Source organism: Eumetopias jubatus, unplaced genomic scaffold (assembly GCF_037043125.1).
Source record: "Eumetopias jubatus isolate StellerSeaLion01/CBP00866 unplaced genomic scaffold, mEumJub1_p1.0 scaffold_1, whole genome shotgun sequence".
NCBI lineage: Eukaryota > Metazoa > Chordata > Mammalia > Carnivora > Otariidae > Eumetopias > Eumetopias jubatus.
In genome coordinates, this window is record NW_028274807.1 from 129,444,549 (window position 1) to 129,459,889 (window position 15,341).

The following is a 15,341-nucleotide window of genomic DNA, read 5'->3' on the forward strand; positions in this document are numbered from 1 at the left end:
CCTGAAAGTCTCCTCCCAACATTCCTCCTTTATTGAATCTTTGCCTTTGGGTTTTCACCTTCTAGATGCTGGAAGGACAGGGTGGGAATAAGAAGTGGAAAATAGATCACAGTTCAACTCACATACCCTTCTCAGGATAGATACACTCAACTCCGACCTGCAGACCACAGCTGTGGGTATGCCAAAAGAAATGTGTACGCACACCTGCACGATGAGCACCTCTCTCAAGCAAGATGGAGCATGTGCCATTTCATTCCCATCATGAACATGCTTTAGCCAAAAGCAGGTACCAGGTAGTACGTTAAGGAAGGAAAAAAAAAAAGGTAGTATTCCAGTCATTCCTGGATTATACCAAAATGATTACCTTTGGGACTAAAGATTATAAGTGATCTTTATTTCTTCCATGTGCATTTCTGTGTTTTACAAATTTGCTACCATGAACACATAGTTACCCTTTTGTGATCAGATAAAAATAATTGCCACGAAAATAGAATAAAAATTTTAATGTTTCTATAATTATTTTATATAAAGCTCGTTCCCATCCCATCTCCTTTGTCACTGGGCTGAAAGGAGGAACAAATAGGATTCTAGAAATGACAGCTTTTTTTATTGAACCAGGAATTGCCAGAGAGCAAGCGCCACTCTGGGTCCCTGGGGGCAATCACCAGCTGCTTGTGATCCATAATGCACCGAATGTTTGTGTCATCCCGAAATTCATACGCTGAAGCCCTAACCCCCAAGGTGACTGTATTTGGAGATAAAGCCTTTAGGAAGTACTTAAGGTTAAATGAGGTCATAAGGGTAGGGTCCTAATCCTATGGAATTAGCGTCCTTGTAAAGAAGAGACACTAGAAAACCCTTCCTCCCTCTCTTTCTCTCCTTTCCTTTCTCTCTCTCTCTCCCTTCCTCCCTCCTTCTCTCTCTCCATAGAGGAAAGGCTATTTGAGGACAGAGCTAGAAGGCAGCTTTCTTCAACCCAGGAAGGAAGCTCTCACCAGGAACCAGATTGGCCACACCTTGATCTTAGACTTCCAGAATTGTGAGAAATAAGTTTCTGATGTTTAAGCCACCCAGCCTGTGGTATTTTGCTATGGCAGCCCAAGCTGATCAATACATGATCCCTCTGAGGCCCCACACCAGGCACCCTCAATATCCAGAGCTCTAGAAGTCCATGCAGTGCCCACTTCTGCCCTGAGCCTGGGCCCAAGTTAGAGGCCTGGGGAATAGAGCCATGAAGCCAGAGGAAGATCTTACAAAAACCACAATTTCCTCACTATCTATATGGAAAAATTTTTCATCCAGGTTGAACCTAGACCCTTCATTTCATATGTGCATTGATGACACCAGATTTAATTGTTGAGTCACCAACTTTCAAAGAAAAAGAGTCATTATAATTGATGACAAAGGATCGGTCCCATGGCAAACTCACTGCTTCCTCTCCATCAACTGCTATGTCACAAAATATAATACAGAATATAATGCAGTAAGCAAGCAGGTATCACACACGGTTTCACATCAAGTGGTTTAACCAAAATACCTTTATTTTTACACTGAGTGGCAAGGATTAAATATCACATTAAAAATTCCCAGACCCCCCGCTTTGACTAACATTTCCATGTTCTCTAGGGATACACAAGATTTCAAATTTCAACTCATTTTCGAATTGGGTTCTACTAACTGCTTACACTGAGTTTTCTCTTGCTACAGAGCCGAAAACAATTTTAAGTAATGTTATAGGTCAAGTTAAGTTTCTTTTTCATTCAGTTCTAAGTCCTTTACCAACTTACAGCAAAGTTTCAGTTACTCTTTTAGCTACTAGAATGCAGTCCTTCTCAAGTCACACATCACCTGGCCCGAGTCCTCGCTGGTAGGAAAAAATTCAGGGGGTTAGGAATCCGACCTATGAGATTGTAGAGTGAACTACATAACTGATGAGCTGTATGGCACTCTCTCAGGAAAGGTAAAATCGTTTTCTTCGGCTATGAAAACAGAAGCAGCCATAATGAGGTTCTGCCCTACAAGGGTGTTGGGACACACCGCACCTCACACTCTTCCTTGGTTTCGAACCGGTTAGTGTTGCCCCCACAGCTGCCGTACCAGAACTGTTGGCAGGCCTGCTTCTCCTTGTTGTAGTACCATTTCAGGGTGTAATCCTGGCACTCCCCTGCCATTGGACCCATGGAACAAGGACCTGCAGCAAAACAAAGGCAGGGAGAGCTGAAATTCCTGCATGAGCATGACAACAAAGGAATGATGGTTTGGAAACAGTTTGGGAATGAATCCCACCTCACCACCAACTGGCTGTATGAGCCTGAGCTTATCCTGAACTTAGCCTCTCTGAGCCCCAATTTCTTCAACCATAAAAGCAATGAAAAAACCCACATCACAGGTTTGTCATAAGGTGGCACAGAACATACATGAAAAGTGCAATACAGGTACCGCTATTATTTTGCACAGTACCCACCATATGGAAGATACACTAGATAATGTGTAAATGAGTGAATGAATGCATGAATGAAGCTTCCTGATACCAAGAAGTCCTCACTTGCCTATTATGCCCATTTCCCTCTTTTTTCAAACCATATCAATCTCTTGCTTAATCCCAAACCCATCCAGCCTCCTAGCGACCTAGCAAAATATCCAGCTTATTTAATAGGTACTATACCCTGACACTTGCCCAAGAAGTTAAGATTTATCTATTGTAAGAAAAACATGATGCTCCTAAAAAATGAAAAATAGTATTTATAATTAACAAGTTCTGACAGAGCAAGATCTGAGATGCCCTGAATTTTAAATCAGATGTTAATTTCCCCATGTATGTAACTTCTGCCTTCCAGGGAGAACAGATTTCCTTGGGTACACTTGATGTCACAGAAAAATATGCTTGTCTTAGGTCGGCAGCCATGCAGCATAGAATAATGACATCCTCCAGATAGTTTTCCCCTGGGCCTTCTAAGCATGACCAAATAAAGATGATAATGTCTTCAAAAAGTGAGAGGTTAAAATTCATTGTCTGTTCCTTGGAAGACAGCTCCCATTGGTATAATCAGCACAGACCAGTTTTCTTGAAGGAGTGGCCAGATGTGCTGGGCCCAAGGGAATGAGATACACCCTTAGGGAAGTAAACAGTTGGTCATGGAAATTGTCCAGGAGAAGAAACCAAAGCAAATGCTTCTCAAAAACTTGTCAGAGTCAGTAGGAAAGTACTCCAAAGGTGAACTTTTGGCTATATTCTGTAGATTCAGTAAATAGATTTGGGGCTCAGCAATCAGCTGGCATCCTCTACCATTACAAATTAATTTAAACGGACAGCCAAGGACTTGTTTAAATAGATCATTCACAAAGCAGAAATAAATTATTGGGACTTCATCAAAATAAAAAAAACCTTCTGCCCAGCAAAGGAAACAATCAACGAAACTAAATGGCAACCTACAGAATGGGAGAAGATATTTGTTTGCAAATGACATATCCAATAAATGGTTAGTATCCAAAACCTACAAAGAACTTATCAAACTCAACACCCCAAAAATAAATAATCCAGTTAAGAAATGGACAGAAGACATGAATAGACATTTCTCCAAAGAAGACATACAGATGACCAACAGACACATGAAAAGATGCTCAACATCACTCATCATCAGGGAAATGCAAATCAAAACTACAATAAGATATCACTTCACACTAGTCAGAGCGGCTAAAATTAACAAAACCGGAAACAACAGGTGTTGGCAAGGATGTGGAAAAAGAGGAACCCTCTTGCACTGTTGGTGGGAATGCAAGCTGGTGTAACCACTCTGGAAAACAGTATGGAGGTTCCTCAAAAAGTTAAAAATAGAGCTACCCTATGAGCCAGCATTTGCACTATTAGGTATTTAGCCAAAGGATACAAACAAAGTGATTCAAAGGGGCAGATGCACCCCAATGTTTATAGCAGCAATGTTCACAATAGCCAAACTGTGGAAAGAGCCGAGATGCCCTTCAACAGACGAATGGATAAAGAAGATGTGGTCCATATATACAATGGAATATTACTCAGCCATCAGAAAGGATGAATACCCAACTTTTACATCAACATGGATGGGACTGGAGGAGATTAATGCTAAGTGAAATAAGTCAAGCAGGGAAAGTCAATTATCATATGGTTTCACTTATTTGTGGAACATAAGGAATAGTATGGAGGACACTAGGAGAAGGAAGGGAAAAATGAAAGGGGGGAATCGGAGGGAGAGATGAACCATGAGAGACGATGGACTCTGAGAAACAAACTGAGGGTTCTAGAGGGGAGGAGGGTAGTGGGGGGGTGGGTTAGCCTGGGGATGGGTATTAAGGAGGGCACGTACTGCATGGAGCACTGGGTGTTATACGAAAACAATGAAGCATGGATCACTACATCAAAAACTAATGATGTATGGTGACTAACATAATAAAATAAAATTTTTTAAAAATTATTTAAATAGCCAATGTGGCTAGTGAGTGGTCAGTGCAACTATAGGTGAGTAAATCCTGATGCTTTATCTGTGAGGTATTCTTTATAACCTAACACTCAGGGAGCCTCTGAGTCTTCAGTTTTATTTTATCAGTAGGATCTGGCATTGGGGGCCAATAAATGTTCACCCAAGCAATTATTGCTACCTTCAATTTCACATTTCCATCATTTTTACTATGAATATTAACTTTTGCCCTCTTAGAAAGATCCTACAGCAGTGTTACTCAAACAGGTCCATGAAATCCAGGAATAAAGGAAAGAAAAGGAGGAAAGATGAGTGTTGGATAGGAATGGGTCTGTCTCCTGGCATATATGTCCTATAGTACAGTCCTGGAGGAAAAACAAAAACAAAAACAAAAAAATAGATCTGTGTGCTTTGGAAAGAACACTGGATTTGAAAATATACCAAGATCAGCCTGGTTCTGTGAAAAGTAAGGACACTCACTTAATTCATCACAAGTACAATAAAAGATTGCCAGTGTTAGGACAGAACGTGGCTGAAGATAGAGGGGCCCAAAGGAGGCCAGGAAAATTTAACACTCCCTCTGGCCAGAATGGACTCTAAGTAGAGGTGAAACTTGAATAGTGAAAGGTGAGTAGAGGTAGTCCAGGTGGATACCATGGAGAGGAGACAGACAGGCAGGTAAGGGTGAGCACCTTCATGGCGACAGGAAATAAATAACAGGGCATAAGGGGCAAATAGTGCAAAAGGCATCTGCAAGAGAGTGGCAGTCAGTGAGGCCCCAGAAGACCACAGCTGGGGTCTGATTGCAGAGGCCTGTGTGCCTTACGCAGGCACTATCTTCTAAACGATGGGGAACTATAGAAGGAGAGAAATGACATGGCCACATGCGCAGACAAGCTAGAAAAAAATAATTTGGTACTCAGACAGGAATTGGAAATGGGACAAATTGGAAGAGATGAGATCAAACAGAGAGCTCCGCAGTTACCCTTGAAGTGAAAGCCAAAGTGTTGGAAAAAAGGTATGGGAAAGGGGGATGGACCTGAGGGATGCTGAGAAGGAAGTCACACCAAGATCTGGTCACCAGCTGGAGAGGGGAGGTGAGGAGAGGAGAATGACCAGCGTGATGTTTGGGTTTTGCCTTTCCATTCTTGGGCCGATGGTGGTGCATTCCAGTAAAGGAATAAAGGAGGAGAAGGTTTGAATGGTAAAGATGAGTGGAGCTCATGTAACTGAGTTTGTTTGAGATGACTGAGGGCATGTGCCATCGCGCAATCTGGAGGGTAGGTGAATACACTGGTCTGCAGCTCAATAGAGTGAAGGTAGAAGATACGGATTCGGAGTCATCAGTCCCGTGGGGAGAGCCGAAGTCCTGGCAGGAAAGCTGGCTCCAGTGTGTGTGCAGAGCACTGAGGGGACTGACCACAGGCCCTGGAGAAAAGCATGGCGGGTTTGCTCTGAAATTAATGAAGCCTAAGCTTCTGCACCCCTCACTTGCATAAGCCTCTTCTAAAGAAATACTCCATGAAATGCTCATTCCATGTAAGAGGTAACATGGCATTTGCATTACCACCTGCCATAATCAAAATCGATGCTACGCTTGTTTTAGATGGATCCAAAATGTTCCTTAAACTTGGTCAGTTTATATGTAGCCACTCACACAGGGATGAAGGAACCTTCTACTTTCCTTCAAGGTCAGGAGTATGTTCTGTTCGCCACTTCTGCAATAGATCATCGCTTCTGGGCAATGAAGTAAACCCTTCACAGGGTTTGTCTCCATAATAATATTCCCTGAAATAACTGCTGTTCAGTTCTAGTTTTATAGTCAGACCTAAGTCAGCCTTTGTATGTTTTCTTAAATTAATGTCTTTAGTTACGTACATGAATTTGTGCATTTGAAAGTGACTAAAAAGCCAAAATTTGCATGCTAACACAGTGCACAGGGATTTTTTTTTAAAAGATTTTATTTATTTATTCTGAGCGAGAGAAAGCACATGAGAGGGGAGAGGGTCAGAGGGAGAAGCAGACTCCCCACTGCGCAGGGAGCCCAATGCGGGACTCGATCCCGGGACTCCAGGATCATGACCTGAGCCGAAGGCAGTCGCTTAACCAACTGAGCCACCCAGGCGTCCCAGGGATTTTTTTTTTAAGTGAAGACAACCTAAGGAGCAAGAAATAGTTTGGTTTTTACCATAGGCAGTGCCTGAATTTCTTTCTTTTCCAGTTTGTTTTCGTCTTGCAGGCCTTTCTTGTCCCTTTCCTTCAGCACCATGTCCATTCTTTTCATAATTTTCAAGTGCTTCTTGCCAAGTTACAGATTTCACTGTGGCTTTTCTATTCTCCTCTAGCAAAACATCTGTCCCTTCAAGTGCTTCCAGATCACCTGCAAAGCCAGATCGGCCAAATTGGTGCTTGGGCAACCTGTGTAGAAACAATTCCATCTCAAATTGCAAAACTGAACCACAAACACTGGGAGGTTCAGTCCCCAACTGATACAGGTGGGCTCAAGAAACTTCAGGTTTGTGCATTTCCTGATGACTTTGGTGTCGAATAGGCTAGTTTCTTAGGTTTGCAGAGATGTTTGCACACACATCAGAATAATATGGTTGGCGTTATTAATTTTGCCTCTGGGACATGGGATTAAAGGCTGGGAGGATGTAGTAGAATGAGAAATTGTTATTTCTTTGCTTTTATATACTGATGTGCCCTTTAAATTTGTTATATTGGCCCTATATTACTCTTAACATTAAAAAAAAAAAACCCATATCAGAGTTGTCAAACAGAGGAGCATCCTAGCCCCAGTGGTTTGGGTCAGGTCAAGGACTGGGCATCACCTGTGACCTTTCTTTAGGGAGAGAGTCTTCTACAGGGGACAGAGCTGAGGGACAACCTCAGCTCTGCCTTCAGCCTACCTCCTGACAGGCCTAAATGGTTGCAGCAGAGTGTCCCCTCGGTTCGGGCCCCCACATTTTCCAATGAGCTCGGGGGATGGATACTGGTTTATTCCACCTAAAAATAGAATTAAAAAATTAAATCAAGTCAAATCACGCATAAAGTAATGTAAAACTTAAAAATAAAATAAACATAACAGTAAAATAAAGCATAAAAACAAAATATTATCCATTAAGACATAAAATTTAAAAGACAAAAAGTCAAAGCATAAAATAAAATCAAATACACAACAAAACAAAATAAAAAACAAAAAATAAAAATAAACTCAAACAAAACATAAAGACCAAAAAAACCCACTGACATAAAATGAAAAAAAATATAAATTCAAATAAGGCATAAAACAAACACCAAAATAAAAGCAAAGAAAATAAAATAAAAACCAAACAAAATAAAAACATGAAAGTCATCCTATCACATAAATTATATAAAATAAAATCAGAACATAAAAGAGTACACCAAAACAAAAAATTAAACCCAACATAATAAAATATTTGGAAGTCAAGTAAAATGAAATTGAAACAGACTGGAAAAGTGATTCCTCCAGCCTGCTTCTGTCTCAGAGTCACTAAGCCACCAGCCATCTATTAGAATGCTCTCCTCCACCTCCTACAAAGATAAGGAATCAGAATGCAAATTTTAACAAGATCCCTGAAAGGTACATGTGCACATTAAAATTTAAGAAGCACTGTTATATGCCACTGGATTCTGTAATCCATATTCCTGGATATAGGAATAACAATAACTATTCCTTATATTTGTACGACACTGGTGCTTTCAAAGTCCGTCCACACGCATATGTGAATGTAGGCTTCACAAATAAGGAAGAGACTGTAATTCTCATTTTGGTAAAGGACAAAATCAAGAGGTTAAGTAGAAGAAACCTGAGGCCTCCCAGCCACCAAACGAGAGGTTCCAGATAAGAAACCAGCACTAGGTTTGGCATAGTGTCAGGGCAATGATAGCTCATGGTTTTTAGCAAATGGGGTGAAGGTGCTTTCTGGAGACTCCCCAGAGGACACACGAAGCAAGGGTGAAGGTGTAGTGGGTACCTACTCGCCCAAATACCAGGCTCTAGTTAAGTTCCTCTCCCCACCTCACCCAGGGCATCCCCGGTGCTTACTTTTTAGAAGGTTCAGGAAGGCCCTCGTGAATCTCTGGGCATAGGCTACTTCCTGACCTGAGATTCCCTCCAGACGTAGCAGGTGCTGCTCAGTGGGGAGGCTGGCCACACCCTCCAGCTCAGCCAGCTCATGGGTACCCACACCTGGGCCCAAGGCCAGCACAAACAGAGTGATGCCCTTGCACTTGGCCTCCAGGGACAGAGTCCTTAGCTTCTCCTGGTCCCAGCTGCTGGTCTCACTGGCCACAATGGCGAAGAGGACCCGCACCTGCCTGGGCAGAGGGGCTGCCAGGAGCACCTTCTCCAAAGTCCACTCCAGGGCATGTCCCAGGGCGGGAACTCCCTGCAGAGGGAGGCCAGAAGCCTCACGGAGATACCTCCTCATCTGTATCTTTTGGCTGTAGGAGGTCAGGTGGAAGCCCTCCAGCACAGGGGGGCGCCCTGCACCGGGCCAGAAGCCTGGAGTTGTGTACATCACCAGGGCAGCACGCGCCCCATGGAGGGACACGCTAGGCTGCGAAGCCACCTTCAGGTCGTCGAGCATGGCATCCACTAGACTCAGGGCAGTGCGGTACACATCAGCACCAACGCCATAGGAGCTGTCCACCACAAATGCCACGTCCATGTCCCCTGCCAGGGGTCCTGGCACGCTCCGCTCACACTCTGGGTCTGGTCTGCAATTGTCTGGGGAGGAAGTGTCAGGAGAGGTTGGGGTTACCACACATCACTTTCCTTTCCATGCAAACACATTTCCAGACTCTCGGTAAGAATAGATGCTGCTGAGCGCTACCTGCATTGTGTTAACAAGGTAAGCTCATGGGCAATGTAAGTAATCGTGCCCATTTTTCAGAAGAATGAATTCAGACAATCTAATCCTACGTTTAATGTTTTTAACCACTAGGCCACGGCTTTCTAATCTCTAGGTTCACAGACACCTGCCCGGTTCAGTCCTGACTCTCGTATTGGGTGTGTGACCTTGGGCAAATTATTCAGCCTTCCCCATGCCTGTTTCCCCATCTGTCAGATGGAGATAATGATAATAATAACAGTACGTACCTTATGAGGTTGTTTGTGAGGTTTAAATAAAAAATGAGTTCATATATGTGAGTGCTCAGAACAATGCCCAGTGTGTAGTAAGAGCCCAAGCTCAATAAATACCAGCTAGGTTTATGCTTCTACAGAAGGGACCAAAACCCAGAGAGACCATGTGTCAAATGATTTGATGGGTATGAAAGCAGCTCATCAACTGTAACATACTCTACAGATGGCTGTCACTGTATTTGACTTGACCAAGTTCTTGGGGCCAAATCTCTCATGGCAGTGTTAAGTCTAAGTGTGGATCGAGTAGAGGGAATGATTAAATCCCCTTTCAATTTCACCTAAAGGACTCACCCTGGCCCCGGGTGCCATTGGTGTGGATGAGAGCTCTACACACTTGGGCATGCATGGGCTTCAGCACAAAGTTCTCTCTGGCACAGATTAATATGAGTGCAGGTATACTGATGGAAGCCAGAGACACAGAGACATTGAATGACTTGCCAATATCCCACTGTTGGTCAGTGGCAGTTCCAGGCTAAGAACCCAGGATTCTAGACTCTTAGTTCAGGGGTCTGCCTTGCACACTAAGCGGCCACTACGTAAGGAACACAAGCCCAGCCATCTACAGGAGACTGGCAGGACAGGTAAATGAGCAGAGCAGACCAGGGATAAGACAATAGGGATGGAAGGGACTATGGGGCACTCAAAGACACTTGCCCCATCGCAAAAGATCAGGCACAACTCAGTTTGGGCTGACTGTGGCCACAAAGGAATACAGTGTCTGTGATTCTCAAGCCGATTCCTAAGAAAAACTGGAAATCCGGACTTCGTAAGAATTTCCAGACTCCAAGACTCTGCACATATTCAAGTAAATACACATCTGCAGAACAGATCTGGCCTGTGGCCACCGGTGAATTCATCCTGTTGTAAAGACATCAGTCCGATCAGAAACGCTGTCTGGGCTTACCATAGCAGAGAATGCAGTGGACCATGTGCTCCACGTCCTGCTGACTCTCGGTCTCCCAGACAAACAGGTGAAATCTGTTGGTTCCATCCGTCTAATCCAAACACATACGCAAAGTTTATCAGTAGCGGAATTAAATTTCAAGTCATGTTTTTCATGCTTTTTCCAATTCAAATGAGAAAGACATTCATATGATAGTTTTAGAAAATATATGTAATTATATACCGATAAATAATTTGGTATTACCTATTACAGTTATTTATTGTCATTTAGTTCTCTAGTTCTAACCTGGATGTTAGATTATTGTTGCTGTGGGGACACGTGGGTCTCAGACTCCCAATGTGTGTAAAACTCAGCCAGTGCTGTGTTGTGTTAGAATGAAGGTCAGGGAGTTGAAGATTCAATCATTTATAATTTCCATAAATGTTCAGTGATTGTCCACAGTATGAAAGATGCAGTGTGGTGGGAGTTATAAATACAAACAGGCAGACCCTTCAAGGAGGTGGTCACACAGGTCATACACCATTAGAATGGAATGAGGTAGATACCATAGGGGAGGCCTCGCTAGCATATTCCTGGTGTTCAGGGCTGGTACATACCAGAGTCAGAAGGCAAGAGTGAGGAAGACTCAGGGAACGCTTTGTAGGGATAGCAAATCTATTTATCTCCTTCCTTCAACCTTTCCAATTATGATTAATGTAATAACTGATATCAAAGCTTAAAAGCAAACTATTAATAATAACAACAATAAATCCAACAAGTTCATGTGACAACTAGTTAATCAATAAACCCATTCCCTCTTCTTCCTAGGGCCACAACCAGACAACATTTCCCACCATCCCTTGTAGTTAATTGGGACCACAAGTAGGGTCTAGCCAATGCCATGTGGGTGGATGGACGCCATTTCTAGCACATGCATGATACTCTGTGTGTGCACATCTGCCAGCCAAATGTAGAGGACTCAGAAAAAAGTTTAGAGGCCCTTCTGTATGATGGGGCCATTGATAGGATCCCAGGTCCTGAAATGGCTGCACAGAGCAAAACATTCCTCCCCTCCACACCCATATCCAAGGACCCACATTCACTTGTGACAGATGGCAGAAAGAATACTTTATTAGATTAAGCCATTGAGACTTGGACATGAATGGTTCCACGGTTAACCTTCCCTGGCAAATGGAGATTATTTGCAGGACTTCCACCTCATGATGAAATTCAGAATGCTGTCAGACTATTTCTCGCCAGATATGAGGTGGATATCTAAGATTAGTCCTGTCCATCACATTGTCTGCTCTCTGTCAAAACATGAAGGATAGGGCCCCGCCGCTCCTCCCCCTTCATCCCTGTGGCCAGGACAAAGTAGGCTCTGGACCCTCCTCTAGAATCAAAGTGCTAGGGACATGAAGCTGTCATGCTAGCCCTCAGGGAGAGAAGATAGGCAAAGGTTACTTTGGAAAAGTATTTTCTGTAACATGTCCTCCTGACAGAGCTCTTCAGTCTTTCTGCTTGGGACTGCAGCATATCCTCAACTTTAGCTCTCAGAGTGAGCTTACATGAAAGAAAAACCCATGCGGAGAAAGAAATATAAAGAGCTGAACTTTTATTCATGCTAATGTAATACAAAAACAACATGGGTACTTTCCCAAGACTCTTGAAAAGAAAGGCAAAATGAATCCTCTCTTGTTCCTCACCTGGTTATGCTTTTTCCTGACTCAATTCAAATCAACCAAGACTGATTAAACAGCTACTAAATAGAAGTCTTAACAAGCCCTGCAGAGATACAAAAATGACAGTCACATCTTCAAAGAGCTTAAAACCTAGCAGGAATAAGAGACAAACAACTTTCAAAAAAGAAAGAGGTCCAATAATATGTTTTAGGGACACAGAAAGAAGAGGTTCATTTGAAGCAACGGGAATAGAGGGAGCCTGATGAAGATAGGGACATCTGGCACTTTGGGAAGAATAAGTAGGATACTTACTTAGCAAAGAAGCAGGTGAAAGAATTACAGTGTGGAGGAACAGCATGTACAAAGGCCCAGGGGTAGATAGTGGTTGTCTGTAGAATTCTCCTTAGTGTTCCCGCTCCCCAGAGATGAGAGAAAGCCCACCTCCAGTGTGCAGCTACACAGCACATCTGAAACCCTGGAGCCCCCTGCCAGATGAAGACTGACCTGAAGAAAAATGGCAGAGTTGTCAAAATTCAACATTCAGATCTATTCCATCAGATCTGAGTACGGACCAAGCCAAATGGACCTAATTAATCACCAGGGATTAGAGAGAAGAGTAGAGGCACATTAATAGCTTTACTGGAAATCACATGAGGCAACTTGAAAAGCTGCTGAAATCAGGATCCACGACAGTGTTCCAGAAGCTATGGGAAGACTGAGATAACCCTAGGAGCATCCATTTTATTCCAAGAGTTGTGGGGAACCACTAAGTTCGTGTACATTATTTTTAAATCACAGGAAACCTAGGTGAAGTGTGCTATAAAATGCAGTTTGTGTGAATTTTTAAGGTAGTATGAAAGACCTCAAAGAAATTCAAACATCCCCTCAAGTTTGGTCCGTGGGAAGAGTCCAATGCAGCAGTAACAGATTTGGTGTCAGGATCCTAGGTCCTAGTCCTTGATCTGCCATGGTTGCCTGCGTGACCTTGGACAAGGCTCTGGTGCCTCAGATTCCTCAGCAATAGAGTTGAGGGTCTGAACGGATGCCATAAGTTTTCTTCCTGTTTCAACACCGCCTGGTCCTCAGTTCTAATCTTCTGTATTTGCCTCATGTTCAGGACACTGTTTACCTTTTCTACTCCAAGCAACTCAGAGGATGTAACTCTTCCATCTGTTGTCTGCTTATTGGGAAAGTACCAAATTCAACTGACTTGGAATAGTTACAAAACTTACATCTTTTTAAAAACTTTTCTTAGGGAACCATGAGAGACTATGGACTCTGAGAAACAAACTGAGGGTTTTAGAGGGGAGGGGGGTGGGGGGATGGGTTAGCCCAGTGATGGGCACATATTGCATGGAGCACTGGGTGTTATACACAAACAATGAATCATGGAACACTACATCAAAAACTAATGCTGTAATGTATGGTGACTAACATAACATAATAAAATAAAATTTAAAAAAACTTTTCTTAGGAAGAATAATTTTGTGATCACGCTTAAAATTTGTACTGTTCTTGCAAAAATAAAATTGCGGGAACAAGTATACAAAAACACAACGAAAGTCCATAGGGGACTATGATTCAGTACAGATTCATCCATACCTAGTCGTCATTAATGAACCTCTAATTACTTTGAATTTGGACTTGCCAGCATGGTCCTAGCCATTGATAAGGTAAACAAGACAATTCCTGGGAAAGCTCAAGCAGAGAGACAGTGTGGGAGGATCAGTATGAGGAGAGGAGAAAATTGGCTTGTTGAGTCTTAGTGAAAACTCCCATCAGCACCAGAGAAGGAAATTTCAAAAACAGTACCTTAAACACAGACTAAGTGATCTGCTTGAGGCACAAATCTTTATGACAGTTTGAATCAATGTCTTTGGTGATTCTCTCAACCAACTTCATTCCTGAATGTCCAGCTGTGGTCTGTTGGGACTAGTTATGCACTAAAGACAAGAGTGTATAGAGGGGAGAAGACATGGCACATGGATTTGCATTCACGTCCTCTTTTGTTTCATAGACAGAAAGATATATTTTCAAAGGATCCAGACAAACCTCAAACCCCAGCCCCCAATTTTTAAAGAAGTCCCCATGAGCCCTGAGCTGGAGAGACCCACGGGGTTCAATCCAATGTTTCAGCCACTGTCTAAAGCTGCCAAGGTCATGGGACAATGTTCATTCCTGGGACTGAGCTGGGGGAGGTTCTTGGCTTGGATGGGAATAGAAGGGAAGAAAGCAAGTGCCAGGGAGGAGGATTTGCCTTGGACAGAGGGAGAGCTAACTGGACCCTAAGGAGGGAAACTTAGAAACCATCTGGCTTCCAGTTGAGGCAAGGACTTGGGGAACAAGGGAAAATGGGCAAAGTGGGGAAGGAGGCAAATGGAGAGAATAGTCGTGCAACCTGTGATGGACCCCAGGAGCTTGAGTCCAGCCCTGACTCCTTGCAGTTGGCATGGTCCCATCCCACCAAGACTGCCGTGAAACAGCTGCTTCCTCCTGGACTTCCCAGCTAACATTAGGGGGTGGCATTGGATTGAGGTGGCAGGTGGCATAGTGGGACTTGGAAACCTGACAGATTGGAGTGCAAATTCCAGGACTACGCAGTTTAAAACAAGTTGCTTTACCTCTGACCTTCCCTAACCTCATCTGGGAAATGTAGATTATCATTATTAACTTACAGGGTAGTTATGAGGATTAGACCAACACTCTTCAAACTTTAACACTCATGCAAACCATCTAGGGATCTTGTTAAAAATGCAGAGCCTGGGATGGTACCCTCATCAGGCTCCAGCCCACTCTCAGCATGGTGTGTGCTCGAAAGTCTCTCTCTCCCTTTCCCTCTGCCCCTCCCCCTGCTCGAGCACATTCTCTCTCTAAATAAATACATTTTAAAAAAATCTTTTTAAAAAATGCAGAGCCTAATTAATTAGATCGGTGGTAGAGTCTGAGATTTGGCATTTTTCATGGACCTGAGTAATGCTCATGCTGTTGGTCCCAGGACCACATTTTGAATAGTGATGGGTTAAGGTGACAAGGCATGAAAACCACGTAGCATGGTGGTTGGAACTTCATAGGTGCTTACTAAACAGAAGCTGTCTAACTTAATAAATAGTTACTGGGTGAAGAGGCACTCTTCAGGTCCTTGAAGAGATGGTAAT

The 15,341-nt window shown here is 43.1% G+C and overlaps 1 protein-coding gene across 1 annotated transcript in view; it reads right to left on the reverse strand.

The window, feature by feature from the left end:
* Positions 1–2,015: 2,015 nt before the first annotated feature.
* The window catches only part of LOC114205549 (collagen alpha-4(VI) chain-like), a 96,127-nt gene continuing 82,801 nt past the window's right edge, over positions 2,016–15,341 (reverse strand). The window contains exons 33-37 of the mRNA XM_028099048.2: positions 10,526–10,616; positions 8,521–9,204; positions 7,361–7,457; positions 6,640–6,869; positions 2,016–2,191 (exon numbers count right to left, since the gene is read on the reverse strand). Coding sequence (XP_027954849.1) covers positions 2,016–2,191; positions 6,640–6,869; positions 7,361–7,457; positions 8,521–9,204; positions 10,526–10,616 — 1,278 coding nt within the window. The remainder of the gene's footprint in view (positions 2,192–6,639; positions 6,870–7,360; positions 7,458–8,520; positions 9,205–10,525; positions 10,617–15,341) is intronic.